The 23063-nt window shown below is 40.6% G+C and overlaps 1 protein-coding gene across 1 annotated transcript in view; it reads left to right on the top strand.

Annotated features, from left to right (window-relative positions):
• The window catches only part of LOC306661051 (antigen WC1.1-like), a gene marked incomplete at its 3' end in the record, with an annotated part of 301199 nt that overhangs the window by 46220 nt on the left and 231916 nt on the right, over window positions 1-23063 (top strand). The window contains 3 exon segments of the mRNA XM_079139880.1: window positions 10955-11047; window positions 11124-11438; window positions 15598-15912. Coding sequence (XP_078996006.1) covers window positions 10955-11047; window positions 11124-11438; window positions 15598-15912 — 723 coding nt within the window.

Raw genomic sequence — 23063 nt, 5'->3', positions numbered from 1 at the left:
ATGTATTTATGTATTTTGATAGATCATACAAAAATAGAGTGTAATCTCTCATTATATATATACTATAATCTCTCTGATTATATATATACTACAGGATTACATCAATCAGCAGTCACTGACCTAGGTGCAGGGGTCAGGAGGGGGTCACTCAGTTATGACGTCTCAAGATTTTCTCTAGTTTTAGAGCATAGATTTTCATAATAGTTTCAGATTATTGTCTGTATTTCAGTAGTATCCATTGTGATACTTCCTTTTTCATTGTGAATTTTAATAATTTGAGATTTCTCGGTCTTTTTCTTTGTTAGTGTGGCTCAGGATTTATCAACATTATTTATTTTGTCAAAGAACCAACTTTTTGTTTCAGCATTTTTTGGGATTTTTTTTCTCTTTTTACTTCAATTTCATTGATTTCAGCTCTGATTGGATTATTTCCTGTCTTCTACTGCTTTTGGTGTTGATTTACTCTTCTTTTCCTAGGGCTTTGAGATGGAATGTCAGGTTATTTATTTTCTGACTTCTAATCTTTTAATGAATAATTTCAGTGCAATGAACTTTCCTCTTGACACAGCCCACATAGTGCCCCAGAGATTTGATGTGTTGTATCACTATTCTCATTTACCACTAAATACTTTCTTATTTCATTCCTGATTTTTTTCTGCTATCCATTCATCATTTGACAGCCTATTATTTAGTCTTCGGGTGTTAGAATTGCTTCTATTTTTTATATGCTGTTGATTTCTAATTTTATTCCATTTTCATCAGATAGAATGTAAGGCATTCTCTCTCTGTCTCTCTCTCTCTCAGCATATGCAAAGAGTTGCTTTGTGGCCTAAGAGATGATCTATTTTATCTATTTTAGAGAAGGATCTATGCACTGCTGAGAAGAAATTTTATTTAGGGTTCGATGGATGAAATGTTATATATATATATATGTATATATACATATATATTCAGTCTAAATTATTATGGTATTTTTTAGTTTTATATCTTCTTTATTTAGTTTTTGTTTGCAGGATCTATCCAGTGTTAAAAGAGGTGTGTTAAAGTCATCCAGCATTGTTGTGTTGTGGTCTATTGGATTCTTGAAATTGAGAAGGGTTTGCTAGATGTACTTAGATGGCCCATTGTTTGGGGTGTAAACATTTCTGATTGTTATGTCCTGTTGATGTATAATTCCCTTAAGCAATATGAAATTCCCTTCTCTGTTCCTTCTGATTAACTTTGGTTTGAAAGCCACTTTATCTGATATGAGGATAGAAACCCCTGCTTGTTTATGTGATCCATGTGAGTGATATGTTTCTTCCCATCCTTTCACCTTCAGCATGGGGATGTCTTTACCTGTTAGGTTAGTCTCTTGCAGATGGTATATTGTTGGGTCTCATTTTTTAATCCAATATGCCAGTCTATGTCTTTAGATTGATGAATTTAGGTAATTTACATTCAATGTTATTTTTGGGATATGACTTTGATTCCCTGTCATTTTTATTTAATTCTGGTTTTTAATTTGAATTACTTTCTCCACTGATTCACTATTATTTTAGTGTCGTTCCTCTCTTTGCTGGTTTTGTCTTTTATTTTCCACTTTTTATTCATGAACTACCTTATCAGGAATATTTTGTATTGCAGGTTTTCTAGTTGTGAATTCTTTTAACTTTTGTTTATCATGGAGGATGTTTATGTCATCATTAAGTCTGGAGCTTAGTTTTGCTGGGCATAGTATCCTTGACCGGCATCCATTTTCTTTCAAAGCCTGGTATATATTATTCCAAGACCTCCTAGCTTTGGTCTGGGTTAAGAGATCAGCTGAGAACTGAATTGGTTTCCCTCTAAACAGAATCTGACATTTTTCTCTCTTTTGAAAATTCTATCCGTATTCTGTATGTTAGGCATTTTCATAATAATGTCCCTTGGTGTGGGTCATAGTAATTTTGTATATTTGGGGGTCCTGGAAGCCTCCTATATTTGATTTTTCATTTCAATCTTTAGATTTGGGAAATTTTTGATATTATGTAATTAAAAAGATTGTGCATTTTTTTCATTTGTATCTCTGAGCATTTATCTATCCCAATAAATCTATATTTAGCATTCTCAGGTTATCCCAGGGTTATCTATCTTCCAAGAATACTTGGAAGGTCTTGGAAGTTCTGTTCATGATCTCTTAGAATAATTTCTCCATGGTCAATTTTGTTTTCAACATTATATATTTTGTCTTCTTTTCCTGAAACTCTACCTTCCAAGTGATCTAGTCTGACGGTGATGCTTTCAACTGAATTTTTAATTTGGTTCATTTTGAGGGTTTCTGCTTTTTTTTTGTTTGTTTGTTTGTTTTTCAGAATCTCACCAACACTTTATTGAAGTGATCATTCAGTTCTTATATTTTCTTTCTGACTTCCCTGATCATACCATCCTTTAGTTTCGAGATCAGTTTCACATTCTAAATTTCCATCCATTTGCTACCAATGAAAGGACTTCAATTTTTTAAATTTTATTTTATTGTAAACAAATGGGATACATGTTGTTTCTCTGTTTGTACATGGCATAAAGGCATACCATTTGTGTAATCATAAATTTACATACAGTAATATTGTTTGATTCATTGTTATTTTTTCCCTTCCCCCAACCCCTCCCACCCCTCTTTTCCTTCTATACAGAGCTTCCTTCCTCCATACTTGCCCCCCTACCTAACCCTAACTCTAACCCTAACACTAACACTTCCCTCCCCCCATTATGTGTCATCATCCACTTATTAGCGATATCATTCTTCCTTTGGCTTTTTGAGATTGGCTTATCTCGCTTAGCATGATATTCTCCAGTTTCATCCATTTGCCTGCAAATGCCATAATCTTATCATTCTTTATAGCTGAGTAATATTCCATTGTATATATATATACCACAGTTTCTTTATCCACTCATCAATTGAAGGGCATCTAGGTTGGTTCCACAGTCTGGCTATTGTGAATTGAGTAGCTATGAACATTGATGTGGCTATATCTCTGTAGTATGCTGATTTTAAATCCTTTGGGTATAGGCCAAGGATTGGGATAGCTAGGTCAAATGGAGGGTCCATTCCAAGTTTTCTAAGGAATCTCCACACTGCTTTCCAGAGTGGCTGCACTAATTTGCAGCCCCACCAGCAATGTATGAGTGTACCTTTCTCCCCACATCCTTGCCAACACCTGTTCTTGCTTGTACTCTTGATAATCACCATTCTAATTGGGGTGAGATGGAATCTTAGGGTGGTTTTGATTTGCATTTCTCTTATTACTAGAGATGTTGAGCATTTTTCCATATGTTTGTTGATTGCTTGTAGATCTTCTACTGTGAAGTGTCTATTCATTTCCTTAGCCCATTTGTCGACTGGATTATTTGAATTCTTGGAGTAGAGTTTTTTGAGTTCTTTATAGATTATAGAGATTAGTTCTCTATCTGAAGTATGATTGGCAAAGATATTCTCCCACTCTGTAGGCTCTTTCTTCACATTGCTGATAGTTTCCTTTGCTGAGAGAAGCTTTTTAGTTTGAATCTATCCCAGTTATTGATTCTTGCTTTTATTTCTTGTGCTATGGGAGTCCTGTTAAGGAAATCTGGTCCTAAGCCGACATGTTGAAGATCTGGACTACTTTTTCTTCTATAATCTGCAGGGTCTCTGGTCTGATTCCAAGGTCCTTAATCCATTTTGAGTTAAGTTTCATGCATGGTGAGAGATAGAGGTTTAGTTCCATTCTGTTGCATATGGATTTCCAATTCTCCCAGCACCATTTGTTGAAGAGGCTATCTTTTCTCCATTGCATATTTTTGGCCCCTTTGTCTAGTATGAGAAAATTGTATTTATTTGGGTTTGTGTCCGTGTCCTCTATTCTGTACCATTGATCTACCTTTCTATTTTGGTACCAATACCATGCCGTTTTTGTTACTATTGCTTTGTAGTAGAGTTGAAGATCTGGTATTGCAATACCCCCTGTTTCACTCTTCCTGCTAAGGATTGCTTTAGCTATTCTGGGTTTCTTATTCTTCCAGATGAATTTCATAATTGCTTGCTCTATTTCTGTAAGGTACGTCATTGGCATTTTAATTGGAATTGCATTGAATTTGTATAGCACTTTAGGTAGTATGGCCATTTTGACAATATTAAGTCTGCCTATCCAAGAACATGGAAGATCTTTCCATCTTCTAAGGTGTTCTTTAATTTCTTTCTTTAGTGTTCTGTAGTTCTCATTGTAGAGGTCTTTCACCTCTTTTGTGAGATTGATTCCCAAGTATTTTATTTTTCTTGATGCTATTGTGAATGGGGTAGTTTTCCTAATTTCTCTTTCTGAAGATTCATCACTTATGTATAAAAATGCATTGGATTTATGAGCATTGATCTTGTAACCTGCTACTTTACTGAATTCACTTATGAGTTCTAAGAGTTTTTTGGTGGAATTTCCAGGTTCCTCTAAATATATAATCATGTCATCAGTGAACAGGGATAGTTTGAGTTCTTCTTTTCCAATTCGTATCCCTTTAATTTCTTTGGTTTGTCTAATTGCTCTGGCTAGAGTCTCAAGAACGATGTTGAATAGAAGTGGTGAAAGAGGGCATCCCTGCCTTGATCCAGTTTTTAGGGGGAATGCTTTCAGTTTTTCACCATTTAGAATGATATTAGCCATGGGCTTAGCATAAATGGCCTTTACAATGTTAAGGAATGTTCCCACAATCCCTATTTTTTCTAGTGTTTTGAGCATGAAGGGATGCTATATTTTATCAAATGCTTTTTCTGCATCTATTGAAATAATCATGTGATTCTTGACTTTAAGTCAATTGATATGGTGAATGACATTTATTGATTTCCTGATGTTGAACCAACCTTGCATCCCTGGGAGGAAACCCACTTGATCATGGTGCACTATCTTTTTAATATGTTTTTGTATGCGATTTGCTAAAATTTTGTTGAGAATTTTTGCGTCAATGTTCATTGAGGATATTGGTCTGAAATTTTCTTTCCTTGATGAGTCTCTGTCTGGTTTAGGTATCAGGGTGATATTGGCTTCATAGAAGGAGTTTGGGAGGGTTCCCTCCTCTTCTATTTTATGGAATACTTTGAGAAGTATTGGAATGAGCTCTTCTTTAAAGGTTTTGTAGAACTCGGCTGAGAACCCATCTGGTCCTGGACTTTTCTTTGTTGGTAGGCTTTTGATGACTTCTTCTATTTCAGTACTTGAAATTGGTCTATTTAAATTGTGTATGTCCTCCTCGTTCAGTTTAGGCAATTCATATGTCTCTAGAAACCTGTTGATGTCTTCGAGGTTTTCTGTTTTGTTGGAGTATAGATTTTCAAAATAGCTTCTAATTATGTTTTGTATTTCAATCCTGTCTGTTGTGATATTTCCTTGTTCATTCCGAATTTTAGTGATTTGGGTTTTCTCTCATCTTCTCTTTGTTAGGGTGGCTAAAGGTTTATCAATTTTGTTTATTTTTTCAAAGAACCAGCTATTTATTTTGTCAATTTTTTGTATTGTTTCTTTTGTTTCAATTTCATTGATTTCAGCTCTGAGTTTAACTATTTCCTGTCTTCTACTACTTTTGGTGCTGGTCTATTCTTCTTTTTCTAGGGCTTTGAGCTGTAGTGTTAGGTCGTTTATTTGTTGAGTTTTACTTCTTTTATTAAATGCGCTCCATGAAATAAATTTCCCTCTAAGTACTGGTTTCATAGTGTCCCAGAGATTTTGATATGATGTTTCTTTGTTCTCATTTACCTCTAAGAATTTTTTAATTTCCTTCCTAATATCTTCTGTTATCCATTCATCATATAATAGCTTATTGTTTAATCTCCAGATGCTGGAATAGTTTCTGTGTTTTACTCTTTCATTTATTTCTAACTTCAATCCATTATGTTCTGATAGAATACATGGTAGTGTCTCTATCTTCTTGTATTTGCTAACATTAGCTTTGTGGCCTAATATATGGTCTATTTTAGAGAAGGATCCATGTGCGGCTGAGAAGAAAGTGTATTCGCTCTTGGTTGGATTGTATATTCTATAAATGTCAGTTAAGTCTAAATTATTGATTGTGTTATTCAGATCTATGGTTTCTTTGTTCAATTTTTGTCTGGAAGATCTGTCCAGTGGTGAGAGAGGCGTGTTAAAATCACCTAGTATTATTGTGTTATGGTGTATTTGGTTTCTGAAATTGAGAAGGATTTGTTTGACATACATGGATGAGCCACTGTTTGGGGCATAGATGTTTAGGATTGTTATATCTTGCTGATTTATGCTTCCCTTAAGCAGTATGAAATGACCTTCTTTATCCCTTCTGACTAACTTTGGCTTGAAGTCCACATTATTTGAAATAAGGATGGATACTCCAGCTTTTTTGCTGAGTCCATGTGCATGGTATGTTTTTCCCCATCCTTTCACCTTTAGTCTATGGGTATCTTTTTCTATGAGGTGAGTCTCTTGCAGGCAACATATTGTTGGATCTTTCTTTTTAATCCAATCTGCCAGTCTATGTCTTTTGATTGATGAATTCAGGCCATTAACATTCAGGGTTATTATTGAGATATGATTTGGTTTCCCGGTCATATGGTTCATTTTTTAAATTTTATTTATTTATTTGTTTGACACAACTTGGCTCGTCCTTTATTTGACAATTCCTTTAGGATAATTCCTCCCTTTGCTGATTTGCTTCTTTGTTTTTCATCTCTTCCTCATGGAATATTTTGCTGAGAATGTTCTGTAATGTTGGCTTCCTTTTTGTAAATTCTTTTAGCTTTTGTTTATCATGGAAGGATTTTATTTCATCGTCAAATTTGAAGGTAAGTTTTGCTGGGTATAAGATTCTTGGTTGGCATCTATTTTCTTTCAGGGCTTGAAAAATGTTGTTCCAGGCCCTTCTAGCTTTTAGGGTCTGGATTGAAAAATCTGCTGATATCCATATTGGTTTCCCCCTGAATGTAATTTGGTTCTTTTCTCTCACAGCCTTTAAAATTCTGTCTTTATTTTGTATGTTAGGCATTTTCATTATAATGTGCCTTGGTGTGGGTCTGTTGTAATTTTGTGTATTTGGAGTCCTATAATCCTCTTGAACTTGATTTTCCATTTCATTCTTCAGATTTGGGAAATTTTCTGATATTATTTCGTTGAATAAATTGTTCATTCCTTTGGTTTGTTTCTCTAAGCCTTCCTCAATCCCAATAATTCTTAAATTTGGCCTTTTCATGATATCCCATAGTTCTTGTAGATTCTGTTCATGATTTCTTACCATCTTCTCTGTTTGTTCAACTTTGTTTTCAAGGTTAAATATTTTGTCTTTGATATCTGAGGTTCTGTCTTCCAGGTGTTCTATCCTATTGGATATGCTTTCTATGGAGTTCTTAATTTGGTTTATTGTTTCCTTCATGTCAAGGATTCCTGTTTGGTTTTTTTTTCAATATCTCTAACTCTTTATTGAAATGATCTTTTGCTTCCTGTATTTGCTCTTTTAACTGTCCATTGGTGCAATCATTCAATGCCTGCATTTGCTCTTTCATCTCATCATTTGCTTCTCTGATCATTTTAATTATGTACAATCTGAACTCCTTTTCTGTCATTTCTTCTGCCATGCTGTCATTGGGTTTTATTGTTGTAACATCTAGATTTGTTTGCAGCATTTTCTTTCCTTGTTTTCTCATATTGTTCAGGTATCAGTGGACCGCTGAGATATTGCAGATTTCCTTTATTGACTTACAATGTCCCTGAAGATTTCTATATATATCCCCTCTTAGCCTTCAGTAGGCTGAAGTCTTGGAGAAAGTTGATAATGCGGTGCTCCACAAGGAATCTGCCTCTCTAGGAGTGGTGGCCTAAGGTGGGGTATATTCCCTGCTAGTGGGCAGAGGTGCCTCCACTTGTTGACCAATCGTCATCCAAAGGGGAACTAGGCTGCGGGCTGAGGCAAGGCCTGTTTGGGCCTGTGTCTCTGTTTTTACCGTCCTTGTGGGGAAATCTCACCCGGCAGGGAAGACTCACCCAGTGGGGAAGTCTCGCTGGTCAGTTCCCTCCTAGAGGTTCCCCTCAATTTACAGCTACCGCCTGGGCTGGGCTGCCTTCCTCTGCAAAGTTCCCAGGGGCCCAGCCCTACCTCCTGGGCCTGGGAGCCTCACCCTTCGCAGATGAATCTCCTTAGGCTGCCCCTCCTCAGAGAATCTGCCCGCAGGCCTGGAACCTTCGCTCCGCCCCTAAGCCTGTCTCTGTGCGGCTCTTCTACCAAGAAGCCTCCTAGATCCTGGGACCCTGCTCTGCACCTAATTGCCTGGATATGCAGCCCCTCCTCTGAGCAGCCACCTGGGGCCCCTTACAATCGCTCTGAGTCCCAGAGACCCGCCACACGCCTCTTCCTCCAGACAGCCGCCCAGTAGTCCGGTGCGGTCACTAGGAGTCCAAGCAACTCACTGCGTACCTCCTCCTCCCACCAACCACCTGTAGCCCAGGGCAATCAATCACTCCGAGTCAAAATGACTCTCTCTGTTCCTCCTCCTCCTCCAGGTAACCCCCCAGGTGTTCAGGAGCGGTCACTGTGAGTGGCTCTGAATCCACATGACCCGCTGCACGCATCCTCTGGGCAGCAGCCCGGAGCTCTGGTGCGGCCACTGGAGACCAAGTGACCCACCGTGCTTCTCCTCCAGGCTGCCCCCCTGTGTTCAGGAGCGGTTGCTTTAAGTCCAAACAACTCACCACTCACCTTCTCCTCTGAGCAGCCGCCTGGAGCTCCCATGCAGTCACTGGGAGTCCAAACGCCCTGCCACGCTCCTCCTCCTTCTCCTCCTACTCCTCCGGGCAGGCCCCGGTGTTCAGAAGTGGTCTGAGTCCAAACAGCTCGCCACGCAGCCCCTCATCTGGCAACTGCCTGTAGCTCTGGTGCAGTCACTCCGAATCCAAGTGGCCACGTTCCTCCTCCTCCTCCTCAGGGCAGGCCCCAGTGTCCTGAGTCCACACAGCTCTCCTCGCCACTCCTCCCCTAGGCAGCCTCCGGAGCCCCAGTGGTGGCTCCGAGTCCCAGCGCTGTGCTGAACGGCCTCCTCTCCGATGCTCCCAGTTGTCCGAGTTCACTGCTCCAGCGGGGGGAGGGGCGTCTCGCCGGCAGCTCTACTTCACAAAGTTCCCTGCATTCAGGGACTACCGCCCCATCCGGGACGCCTCCCCAATGGGAGAGACTCACCCGGCTGCTTTGAGTTGGTCCCAAGTCTCTCAATTTCTCCTCTTTTGAATCCTGAGTCCTGGAGCAACATGAAATGCAGCCACCCTCTAGGCCACCATCTTGAAAACCAGCCAGGACTTCATTCTTATTTATGCCTAGGTCTATAACACCTTTTACTTCTTAATTCTTTCAGTGGGCACCTGGGTTGGTTCCATACCATTACTTTTCTAAATAGTTCCACAATAAGCATGGGAATGTAGAATTACTATATGTGTATTTGCCCTGGATGCTATCGCTGCATAATACATTTTCCCCCCAAATTTTTTAATAAAAAATACATTTAATTTTTCTCATATTTTCTGACTCATAAATTGGGAAGGGCTCTTGGCAGTCGCCTCTTGGAGTCTCTCATGAAGTTACACTTAGATGTCACCTGGAGCTGAGGTCACTTGAATACTTGATCAAGATGCAATTCCAGTATAGTCCATTAACATGACTGGTAGCTTGAAGAACACCTGGGGCTGCTGGCAGAAACACCCACAAATGCACTCTCCCAAATGATAGTCTCTACAGAGTAAAGCAAATGTCCAAATATGTCAAAGGAAAAAGACATGACTTTCTTGGCTAGGTTGGTTAGTCAAGCCATGCTGGATTCACTGCATTCTGTTGCTTACAGACAACACTCCACCATCAGCTGAGATTCAAGGGAAGAAGTAATGAACTCTTCAGGTCAATGGAAAGAGTGTCACAGATTCTGTGGATAGTTTAAAACACTGCATGTGTATTAAATATCCCACTATATGTATTTTCTAATTTATGCTATAGGACTACCAATTGTGACCTTAAATATCTAAAAGGGATAGAGTATATAGGAATCTTAGATTCTCTCACCATGTCTCTTAGGTACATATTTATATTTTCTATCCTTCTGTATTTCTGTGCTTTACTATGTATTTTCCCATGTTTTCCACTTATTATTTCTATTTTGTGCTAATCAAATGTGTTGGTAGGCTCATCCCCTGACAACTTATTTTGACTATTTACTTTGTAACTCTCAAATTTTTATTGGATTTTGTTATCAGTTCTGTACCAAGATGCATATCATGTCATTTAATACAACATTGTATCACAATTATTTAAATTACCTGTGAGGAAACATCAATATTAATTATGTGAAAATCTTCCCCTTTTTTCTCCTTTTTCTTCTTTATTATCTATCTAAATTCTATTTAATGTGGTATTTTTTATCAATAGACATTGAATATGAAAAATCATACAAAACCTTCAGAAAGTACTTTCTTTTGCCTTTTTCATGCACTGTATTCAGGGCATATCAACTTATACAAAAACAATATGAAGTTTTGAGAAACTGGACACTAATACCTATGACAAAATTTCTTTTAGTTCATACAATATGAAACAAGTTTTCTGGTAGCTTAAAAAGAATTCCTTCTTTTTGAAAAATATACTGAGATTTTCAGAGTCTCACCTTCTTCTTCTCAATGAGTAATGCCTCCAGGGGAACAAAACTGATAACAGTTTTTAATTTTCTCTGAACTTTACTCCAAGAATCTTGCTGCACAGTTCTCTCAAGCAGCACTGATATATTCCCACTTTCATAAAGTCACTCCTGGTTCTTGACTTAAAACAGAAAATCCAGTCAGAGTCAGAAGCAGAAATCTTCATCAGAAGATCAGCTCTGGAGATAGGAAATTACTGCTCATGTCCTACAGCTTTCAGAGGCCTTCACTAGATGGCGATGTACTTTAACTGAGTTCCCTTTCTCTAACCCCTTCTGTAGGAAACCAGACCCAGCTGCTGCCCCAGTGCAACGACTCCTGGTCTGACCCAGCAGGCTCTGCAGCCTCAGAGGGACACACTGCCACCTGCTCAGGTGAGCAAGGCCCCAGCACAAGACCCTTCTCCTTCCCTGTGTAAACGCCCACTGACATGACCCTGTCTCTCCCCAGACAGCAGAGAGCTCCGCCTGGTGGATGGTGGTGGTCGCTGTGCAGGGAGAGTGGAGATTCTGCAGCAGGGCTCCTGGGGCTCCATCTGTGATGACAACTGGGACCTGAGTGACGCCCACGTGGTGTGCAGACAGCTGGGCTGTGGAGTGGCCCTGGAGGCCACCTTCTCTGCTCACTTTGGAGAGGGATCAGGGCCCATCTGGCTGGATGAGCTGAACTGCACAGGAGAGGAGGCCCACGTGTGGCAGTGCCCTTCCCAGGGCTGGGGGCAGCACAACTGCAGGCACAAGGAGGATGCGGGGGTCATCTGCTCAGGTCTGTGGTGCACACTGTGCACAAGTTGGGAGGGCATGGGAGGTTCTGCAGGATGGTGTCTGAACCCTATGGCTGGGTCTGGGTGTTATAGACAGAAGTGGGAGGAGGCCCCACACAGAACCTGTCCCTCCAGCAGAGGAGAAGATGAGGTGATTCCATTTCCTGCTGCAGCAGGTGGGCTTCTGCTCCTTCATTCTCAGTCCTATTTCCTGACACAAACATTCTCTACAGGGTTCATTTAAGGTAGCAGTTACCCTTCACTTACCTCTGTGGACAAGAGTAGACCCCAAATGTTTCCTATTTCTGCTATAACAAATTACTATAGAGCAAGTGACACAAAACAACACAAATTTATCCTCTTACAGTGTAGGTTAGAAATCTCAGTGTGATATGACTGGGTCATAAACCAGGTGTCAATGGACTGCATCCAGCTGAGGCTCTGGGAAGACTCATTTCCTTGGCTTTTCAGCTTACTAGAAGTTGCCCGAATTTCTTGTCTCATGGTCCCTTCCTTCTTCAAACCAATGTCATTTCAATTCTCCGACCATTCTTCCATAGCCACATCTCCCTCTGATCAAGGCCAGCGAGAGTTGTATACTTTTCAATTATTAGTGAGAAAAGTAAAACTGGAAGTATCACAATGCCAGACCTAGACCTTAAATTATACTAGAGAGCTACAGTAACAAAAACAGCAAGATAATGATACCAAGACAGACATGAAGACCAATGGCACACAATAGAAGACAAAGACACAAACTCATATAAATATAGTTATCTCACACTAAGCAAAGGCTCTATAAACATACGTTAGAGAAAAGTACACGTTTTCAACAAATGGTGCTGGGAAAATTGAAAATCCATATGTAGCAGAATGAAATTTAACCCTAACCCTTGCCCTGCATAAAACGCAGTGGATCAAGACCCAGGATATAGAACAGAAATCCTACATCTACTGGAATAAAAGATAGGCCCAACACTCCATCCCGTTGGCTTAGGAAACTTCTTCCTCTACAAGACCATTAAAGTGCAAGGACTAAAATCAAGAATTGATGAATAGGATGGAATCAAACTGAAAAGCTTTTTCACAGCAAAGGAAACCATCAAGAGCAGGAAGAGAGAGCCTCCAGAATGGGAGAAAAGCCTTGCCACCTACACCTGAGGTAGAGCATTAATCTCCAGGAGATATAAGAAACTCAAAAACCTTAACACCAGGAAAACAATCAAACAAAAAATAACCCAATCAAAACTGGCCAAAGAATTGGACAAATACTTCAGAGAAGAAAACAAATGGGCAACAAATATATGATAAAATGTTCAACATCTTTAGCAGTTGTAGAAAGGAAACTTAGAACTACACTGAGAGTTCATCTCACTCCAGTCAGAATGGCAACAATCAAGACACAAGCAACAATAAATGCTGTTAAGGAGATGGGGAAAGGGTACATTCACACCTCGCTGAGGAGACTGAAAATTTGTGGAACCACTTTCAAAAGCAGTATGGAGATTCCTCCGAAAACTTGAAATGGAACCACCATATCACCCACTTATCCCACTGCTCAGTATCTACCTAAAGGACTTAAAATCTCCTACTACAGTGATATAGCCCCATGTCAATGTATATAGCAGCTCAATTCACAATAGTTAAGCTATGAAACCAAACTTGTTGCCCTTTAACAGATGAATGGATAAAGAAAATGTGGTGTATATATACACAATGGAATATTGCTCAGTCATAAAAATAATGACTTTATGACATTTGCCAGAAAATGGATCTGGAGACCATTGTGCTAAGCAAAATAAGCCAATCCCCAAAAATCAAAGGTCAAATGTTTTCTCTGATATGAGGATGCTAACATACAAGTTGTGGGGGGAGGTAAAGAATGGAAGATCATTGGATCAATGTTACTCCTTGCTGTCCTTTACTTTGCAGATCAGTTTGATTATGTACATTCTAAACTCCTTCCCTGACATTTCTTCCACCGTGATGTTGGTGGATTCTGTTATTGGAGTATCTTGATTTACATGGGTGATTTTTCCACTGTTTTTTTCATGTTGGCTGTGTATTTACCCATCTATCTGTGTATATCTGAGGCAGTAGAGATTCTATCCTGTGGACTTATAGCCCCTGAAGGTTTCCAGTACCTCACTATCTAGAGGGAGACAAATAAAAACAACCAATGCAAATGATATACATCATGTAACCAAATAGTTTCTGCTATGAGGTCTATGATGTTGACACAATTAACAGAAAGCATATGATCAGTTACTGCCTACAATACAAACACTAAATTTGAAATATGGTTTATATTTTAAATGGTGGACATGGAGAGAATAGAAGTGATGTAAGATGTGATGATTATGAAGGAGGAAGACAAAACTTAGAAGTTAAAAATTAAAGGGACAGTGAAAAAGACAACAGCAGAGACTGGCTGTTTGCAGAAAAAAAGAGCAAAAGAGATTCAAGGGAAACAGATAAGTGAGGGAAATAATATATTTAAAGTAAATATTTTAATTAAAAAAATAAAAAACAAAACTGAAATATACTAATCAAAAATCTTAGTTCTCAAAAAGCTGATCAATAAAAAATTACTGGCATTGAAAATGCTAGAAATGAGAAAAGAAAACAAATGTGAATATGTGTAAATGTCAAAGAAATATTACAGTCACAATTAGATAGAGAAAAGAAAAGAATAAAAAGATCTTGATGGAGAGTTAAAGAATTATTTCCATTGGAGTTCAAAAGATTCTCAGCTTCCTTTCTCAGTAGTTTCATATCAGGTTGTCTGGAGCATGGTGCTTGCTCCACCCTCATGGTGGGCTTGTTAGAATGCCAGAGGCAGAACTCCTGCGGACAGGGTTTAGATTTAAGTACCATCCAGGTTCTTCAGTGAATGGGGATTTTAAATAAATGCACCTCCAGGCCCCAATAATTGCCAGTTCACAACTGGAAGACTATACCCCAAGGATCTCCCCTGGGTTCTACTCATGTGCTGGAGGAACCAACTCTTAGTCCATTACATCACCTGTGAACCCCACATCTCCTGGTCTTGGTTGAGTCTCCAAAATCAGTCTGCCCCACCACAAGCCCTTTCAAATTCCTGCCCTCTCAATTTGTCCTGCAAGCAGCCAGATTGGAGGCAAGGAGAGAGCCAGATGGGTTTCCATGACCACAAGGCCCCTGTGTAAACCTCCCTCCACATTTCATTTTCTCCTAGTCACTTGGCACACTCTATGTCAAGCTGTGTGACTTTACCAGGCCAAACTTGGGTTTGACAGTCGCTTTACAGTCGCTGGCCCCCAAGCCTCAACTGCAAAATGATTCCATCCATCCTCTGTCCCCTGCATACAGCTGGGAGAAAGAGGGGTTTCTTTCCCACCCAAGGATATTGTTCATGCACCTTTCAATTTAGTCCATGTCTTTGCTCTCTAAACTCTTTGTACCCAGCTGGGCTTCAGACCTCCTAAAAATGCGGGTTCTTTCACTCCCTTGTGCTTCCACTTTCTTGTGGAGGGACTGTTCTGGATGGTGCCTCCATCTATAGCAGGAGCTGCGGTGCTTGGGGTTTCCTCCTTATTTTATTATATCCAAAGTCATGAGTTCCCAATTTCCTTTGAATGTCCAGTATTAACTCCCAATAAATCCACATCTTTTTTTTTTCATTCACCCACTTTGCTGAGAAGCTGCCTTTCTGCTTTCTTGGTTTCACCCCATGAAGTAGCCAGGAAAGCAACCTCCTCTACTGTGACATCTTGAAAACCTCAGGAGCCTTTCCTTTTCCCTTTGCTATATGAGGTAACATATTCACAGACTCCCAGGATAAGGAAATGGACATATTTGGATCTCCACTATTCTGCCACATCATTGTCCACCTCGTTTTTCAAAGTCTGTCAAATGTTTAATCAGATAATAGATACAGAGTTCTTTTCCTGCAGAGCTCCCAGGTGAGCGTTCCTGCCTGGTCATTTACTACTATCACCTTGTGTAGAAACAGGAGAGGTACAAATTAGCAAAATCTGTTAAAGGGAAAAAACTTCCAGTCTTCCCCCTAGTGAGCACTTCCTCAGTATAGTCACCAATGATCACACACTATTATGAATAAAGGAAAAGCAGATATAAGAGTTCAATGCTCACTGTGTTGTTTTCCTCCTTCCATTTCAGAGTTCCTGGCCCTCAGGATGGTGAGTGAGGAGCAGAAGTGCACTGGGTGGCTGGAGGTTTTCTACAACAACACCTGGGGAAGTGTCTGCCACAGCCCCATGGAAGCCATGACCTTGTCCTTGATCTGTAGACAGCTTGGCTGTGGGGACAGTGGGACTCTGAACTTCTTGGTTCCTCCAAGGGAAGGTTCTAGACCCAGATGGGTAGATGGAATCCACTGTCGGAACATGGATGCCTCTCTATGGCAGTGTCCTTCAGACCTGTGGAAACAAAGATCTTGCTCTTCAAACGAGGAAGCTCATATCACGTGTGCAGGTGACCTACTGTCTAGTTCTATATCTCTGTCATATTCTTGTAGGTTGTTGTTAGGAAATTTTATGTCTTCATATAGAATGAATTAGTAGAAGTGAGTCTGCAAAAGAAATACTGGATTGAGATTCCTTGATCCACCTCTTCCAATAGTGTTTCAAAGGTAGGACAAGGAAACTTGGGATGATTTACATGAAAAGTACAAGGGAACCTGAACTGAGCATACAGGAACATGAACTCTGATAAACTTTTTAAGCACTTGACCAGTGCAGTCTTGGTTTACAGTAATTAACCTATATTTCCTTAGTGAGAAGGTGAATGATTGGACATCAGTTATACGTATTGCTTCCTATGTGCTGTCACTGTGTTTTCATGCACACACACACACACACACACACACACACACGTAATGTAGCTTGATCTTCACAATCAACTGTTGGTAGGTATTATGGTGATCATTTATTTCAGATGAGGAGACTGAGGTTAGGAGTAAGCACCTGCAAGTGGGTGAGAGGCAAATTAGGGAACCCAATACTAGTGGGCTCTTTACTATGAAATCCATCTACAATAGTCAGAAAACCTCTCAGGCCCATTTGATGTTGGTAAATAATCCAGTGACTTATAAGTAGAAACTTAATTCCAGGAAGGAGGACAGAAATGAAAAGGAAATATTAACCCTACCTTCAAGGAGTATACACTCCAACCTGACAACACACACCAGGTATAAATTTAAGTGTCACAAAGAAGTGGAAGGTACTGTGGAAATGTGTGCTTTGAGAGAAAGAGAAATCATATATACTTTGAGATTAGGCTCTTTAGAGAGGAGTCGGGTTAGAACATTTATTTGGTTAGTGTAAAAAATGAGGTTGGAGCAGCATGGGTGACCTTGAAGTACTGATAAAATCCCATCATGAGCAGAGCAGGAGGGTGGGAGAGAGATGCACGATGACCTGGATGGGTAAGAAGAGCATGAGGCCTCTCCAAGGCATGGCCACAATATCAATCCTGCTGAAAAGCTGTGTGTTCATCTTCTCCTCTGCACACATGGGGAATTGCTGAGATGAGGGGCCTGGACTCCCATTATTTTCTTCTTGAATTCATCTCCTCATAGACCCAGTCATCTTGGTTGATCCTACCTCCTCTGTGCCTTTATCCATGTCCTACTGCAAACTAATATGCCCACTTCATCCTTCTCCCAGGAAACAGTCCATGGGGCCTGTTGGAAACTGGAGCCTATCATCTTCTTCTTAAGACCTGTAAGGTCCTCTTAAGTTTCGTGTCCTAACAAAAAAGTAAAGTGGCTGTCCTCTGAAAACAATGATGTCCTTATCATTTGGAGGCTCTGTGTTTCCCTTTCAAGATGATTTTTTCAGGCCAATTATTACAATAAGTTCATGATTATCCATCCTACTCTTAGAATATGAATATTTCTGTTTTCCCTTGTCATTTTCAAAAATTTATTTTCTTTTTTTCTCCCTGTGCAGAGATTTGAAGTTTGCCTCATAAGGCAGCACCAGCCAACACTTTTGTTGGTGTCATTTCTCAGCCTGTTCACTCCCCCTCATGCAGGAACGTTGCCGGAACAGTCTCACCAGGCCTCTCTGTCTCCTGTTCCTGGTGCTGCCAGCATCCTTGAACACAACTGAGACAACATCCTGGCCTCTCCAGTCCTGACGTTCTCCCTTTGAAGCATTCCCTTCACACCCCATCTCTGTGTGTGGCCACACTGTTGACCATCACTGTCAAACTTGAGATCTTGATTGCATTGTTCCCTTCTCTGTCGCCTATTCTTCTCCTTATGGCACATATTCTTTTGTTGTGATTTTTGTTTGTTTGTTTGTTTGTTGATTGGTTTATTTGTTTTAAGTACTGGTGATTGAACTCAGGGGCACTTGAACACTGAGCCACATCCCCAGTCCTATTTTGTATTTTATTTAGAAACAGGGTCTCATTGAGTTGCTTATCTCTCACTTTTGCTGAGGCTGGCTTTCAACTGGTGATCCTCCTGCCTCAGCCTCCCAGCCACCAAGCCCAGCTATAGTGCATAGTCTTTATGCTCCTTTTCTAGATATTTCATCCTTATGAAGATTCCAAATGTTTTACCTTATCAGTTTTTCAGTTTCCCACTCTCCTCATGATTGCACATGTTCTTCGTACCCTGATTAGACAACATGATTCCTCATTATAATCCTCCCCCTCAACTACACTCAACTCCCTGGTCTCATCTTCATCTGTCAAAGACAAGAATGGTTGAGTCAACTATGCAACTCTTCTACACTACCCAACTCTTCCCTGACTTTGCTAGACTAGGCAAGGACTGCTGAATCTTAGACAGGTACCAAATCCTGTTATAGTGTAAAGTTATCCTGCTTGTCTCTTTGAATTTGTGATCTGATCTCTGAAGGACACTCTGCACTGGCCCCATATTCTAGTGTTCCAGTGTTCTCTCACATGTGATCTTGGCATCTCCATAACATGTCACTTTAAAAATTCCCTGATCTCCCCACACTGATATTTTAACCCCACCATACACTTATCTGCCCTTCTAGTGAGATTTATTCTTTCCTATGCTTTCATTGCCAGGTTGTCTTGCCTCACTTTGTGTGTGGGATTATCTTCTACAATGCAGGTTCAGTGGTACAAAATTCCTTTTATCTTCAAAGGACCTATTTTCCTTTGATTCTGAAGGACAACTTCTCTGAACATGGTCATGTAAGTGGCAGCTGTTTTCTTTCAAGATTGTATGTACATCACTCCTGCCCTCCTGGCCTTTGGTGATTCTGCTTAGAAATCTGTAATGTGAGGGTCTTCTTAGCAAGCAGCCTTCTCTTGATGATGTGCCTTGGGATGTAGGTGTCCTGTCGTGTTGAGATTTATTCCAACTGGACCTTGTAGCTTTCTCTGTGGCTTCTTTGGCTGGTGATAATGGGTTTTCAAACTCCAGGTGTTGTGTCAGAGCACATGACATTGTTCTCTGCTGTTCTCATTCAAATGGGGTCCTTCTAGTAGGTCGGGCATGTTGTCATAGGCAGCACAGTATGTAGGGCATTCTCTCTGTAGTTATTTTTCCAGTATTGTTTTAGTGTTTGGTCTGAAGGGATATGGTGGCAACCTATGCTGAGGTCCTTTGGGGCACTTTTTCCACATTTGAATTATTTCTCTCTGGTGTTCTTAAGCTGGAGATTGTCCAGGAGCAGGAGTTATGTCTACTTGTAGCTGGCTTGTCAGCTGTGAATTTCTTCCTTCCCTATTTATTAAGTGGAAATATCCACCAACACTTCAGCAGGAATGGGTGATGGCTTCAGAAAGTTGCAATGTCTGTAGTTTGACTGGAGTTATAGCTTAGTGGCAAAGCACACATCCAACATGTTCAAGGTTCTTCATTTCACCACCAGCATAACTCAGAAAGAAAAAAACAATAGCAGTAACTACAATATAAAAATAAACCAGCCAGTCACGGTGGTGCACACCTATAATTCCAGAAGCTTGGGAGGCTGAGGCAGGACCATTGTGAGTTCAAAGTCAGCCTCAGTAACTCAGTAAGGCCCTGTCTCTCAATAAAATCAAAAAAACATGTTGGGGATGTGGTTCAGTGTTTAAGTTCCCCTGGGTTCAATTCCCATCACTCCCTTTCATTTCAATGCACTCAGCATGTTAGTGTCAGGCACTCTTCCTATCTGAAACTGTAGAACACTAACTTCCACCCAATCACTATGGCAGGGTGGCCCAGGGCCCTAAAGTTGTGATTACTCCATACTGTCTAAACCCAAGAGCAGATTAGTCCCTAACAATGGCCACTTAAGATAGCTCTGTGTTATAGTACCCAGGGAGCTTGCAGAGTAATGTGAATAGTATAGTACTCTAAAGCTTGCTTGTGTACAAGAGTACCATTCTCAGAACAGTTCCCCAGATTTGATCTACAGCTTGTAGTTTGTTTCTCCCACAGGTAAGATTGCTGGTCTGCTGACACCATTCAGGCAGTCTGCTCTCTCCAGCTTATCTTATGCTTGCAGCTGGAGTTGAAGTTTTAAATTACTTTGTACTTTTCTCTGGGCTACCTTTCTGCTTCTCCATGTTGTTTTGATTCCTCACAACTTCTTTATAAGTTCTCTCTTTCCCTTCTCAAAATACAATTGTCCCTTTGTTCCCTAACCTTTTTCACTCACAGAGTCACAACCAAGGTACTTCTTTTCTGCTATTTACCTCTTTACCAAAATATCCAATTTTTGAATAATAACAACTCCTGAGAAGAAGCCCAAGTGCAGATTTAATTTGGTTGGAAGGGGAAAAAGTAGCTTTCTATGATTCCTAGTTGAGTGAGCAATGTCAATATCTGATATCACCTTTTTTAGGAGGTTGTTCAATCTACCTAAAGCGGGTCAAGTTTTGACGTTACATATCTCATCTGAACTCTGAAGCCTAGAGTCATTAGTGAAATGGTTTGAGGCAAACCATGGTTCATTCATTTTTCAGTCTTAATGACCATATGGTTGTGATTTCTCCTGGATTCATGGCTCTCACCTAAGGCTTCTGTTGGTCTCATCCCAGTTTCTTACTCTATCCCCTGTGCACTGACCCTTCCTAATCTCAGGCCATTGGCACTCGAGTGTGTGTGCTTTATACAAAATCAATACAAATGCTCGTCCATTATATTTAGACTTTTAGAAATCATTCAGAAAAAGACACTTTTAACTACTCAAGGTAGAAAACCTGAACTTTCGAGAATTGTTTTGTCAACTCCCATGCAGAACTCTACCAAAAACTGGATCAACTCTGGTAGGAACTACATAATACTTCCTACCTCACATCACTAACTAGATTATGTTGAGTTTAATTCCATTTTATGGTTTTTTGACATGCAATTATTTTTCCTACTTGTTTTGGTAGGAATAGACTGAGTTACTGCCTAGTTTAGTGACTCCATATCTTATCCAGAAAATTCTGACTCTGAAATTGGATGCTTAACTCTGAGGAGGGAGCACCATGGGATATGAAAACTCACTCTCTGTAAATACAACCATTGACATGATTCTTTCTCCTCAGAGACCCCACATCTCCGCCTGGTGAACAGGGGCAGTCGCTGTGCAGGCAGAGTGGAGATCCTTCACCAGCATTCCTGGGGCACTGTCTGTGATGACAGGTGGGACCTGAGGGAGGCCCACGTGGTGTGCAGACAGCTGGGCTGTGGAGTGGCCTCCGATGTGATATACTATGCACACTTTGGGGAGGGATCAGGGCCCATCTGGCTGGACGAGTTGAAATGCACAGGAGAAGAGGACCAACTGTGGAAGTGCCCTTCTCAGGGCTGGGGACAGCATAACTGTGCGCATGAAGAAGATGCAGGTGTCATCTGCTCAGGTATGCTCTGTGAATTCTCCACTGCCTAAGAGAATGGAAAGGACCAAAAGTGTGTCTCTGATCCTGGGGAAATAAGAGACAGATGAGCCACAGAAGACTAAGAGTTCCCCATGGTCCCAGGGTGCTTGAAACATCAGCAGATGATGAGATTTATTTTATTCTTTCTTCTAATACTCTGATGTTGTCCTATCCCTTTTCTTCAGTCATATTTGACACAAGAGGGTTTTTTTAGAATCATTTTACTTAAAATAATTTTCATAATTTTGTCTCTGCAATTTACAATTTAAAGGGTTACCTATAAATTACCACACATTTCCTCTTTTCAAAAGACAGACAAGAATGGGACTTGCTTTTCTCAGTTGACTGAGTATTTATATATGTATAACCAGAGATGTTTTTGCACTGGATTACTAGCTGTATGGGTACAGGGATGGGATTAAACACATCACAGGGGAATTTAAGGATTACCACAAAGTTGCATCTCCTTTCCAGATTCATACATCAAAATTCTCAGCTCATTAGCAAGAACCCCAGAGAACTGTGAGTGAAATGCCCTGAGTCACAGGTTTTCCTTCCATCATTACTACAGTAGATTCTCTCTACATTTTTTTTTTGAAAGCAACATCTGTATAAACTCATGCTAGGGAGATGAATTTTTCCCTGTGCTGGCAGATCAATTTTAGAAGCCATAAAATATTAATGCATATTTATTATGGTAAGAGATTATGTAGTTTAAGACTCAGATCATGTGGTTATTCAGTTATCCCTCACAAATACACCACATTAACCATTATTCACATACCACACTGGCCTGTTAAGACACAATGAACCTGGTGAGTGCCTGCTTGTACTGTGATGAAGAAAAGAAACATTGAAGGAGGAAGGAAGATAAGAGTTGCCCTTTCCCCAACCTCAAGCAGCCCAGCATGAAGAGAGATGCATCTTTCTTGGACAAGAGAAAGTGAATTAAGCCCAGAACTTAGACTTGAAACCTGGGCGATGTTTCCCACAGGGAATCCTGGTGCTTGGAAGAGTCCAACAACTCTGTTCCTATGCCAGTAACCTCAGACTGAGACCACAGAATTGTGTTTAGTTGGGCAGCAAAGAGACTTTCTGTACCACGACTCCTCCAATCTCTAGCAGAAGAGGGGAAACCAAGACTCTCTAAGGATCAGGGGCACAGAGCAGGCACAGGACTTTGTCGTAGAGCTCAGTGCCAGGTCCATGCCAGGTCCACCACTATCATGAACAGCACTAGGTATGAAGTAGAGGCCTCAAAAATAGAACAGAGATAATAGAGCAAGACCTGTGTGCTGGTGGGACAGACTCAAGAGGAGCCTGCATCACCTGTGACTGGTTGCAGAAGTCTTCGATCCTGAGTCCACCTCAGCAGTAGGCAACTCAGAGCCCTGAGGGGCTTGGTCCCTCCTCAGTTCTGTGTTGCCTTGGCAGGCTGTGTCTTCAGGGTGTGGTATAGCACTGCAGCACTGGTGGCCACAGGACTACCCACTGAATTCCTGCTTGAAGCCAGGCAGTACAATATGGAGACAGTTTAGTCTCTGCTTGAGGGTGAAAAGTTAGTTGAGCAGTTGTGGCTGGAAGCCTCAGGTTCTTATCTCTATGTATTATAATGCCATTCTCAAAGATGAAAGATAAAGACTTTCAGGCATCAACAGAAAAAAAAAAAAGAAAGAACACATAAGGATGTCCCAGTTCACCTAATGACAGACTTCTCAATGGTAAACATATAGACCAGAACTGAGTGCCATGAGATTTTCACAGAAGTGAAGAAAAACCTG

This window comes from Sciurus vulgaris (assembly GCF_902686455.1).
Source record: "Sciurus vulgaris genome assembly, chromosome: 5".
Classification (NCBI taxonomy): domain Eukaryota; kingdom Metazoa; phylum Chordata; class Mammalia; order Rodentia; family Sciuridae; genus Sciurus; species Sciurus vulgaris.
The sequence above is the reverse complement of the archived record's forward strand: the minus strand, read 5'-3'. Positions and strand labels throughout refer to the sequence as shown.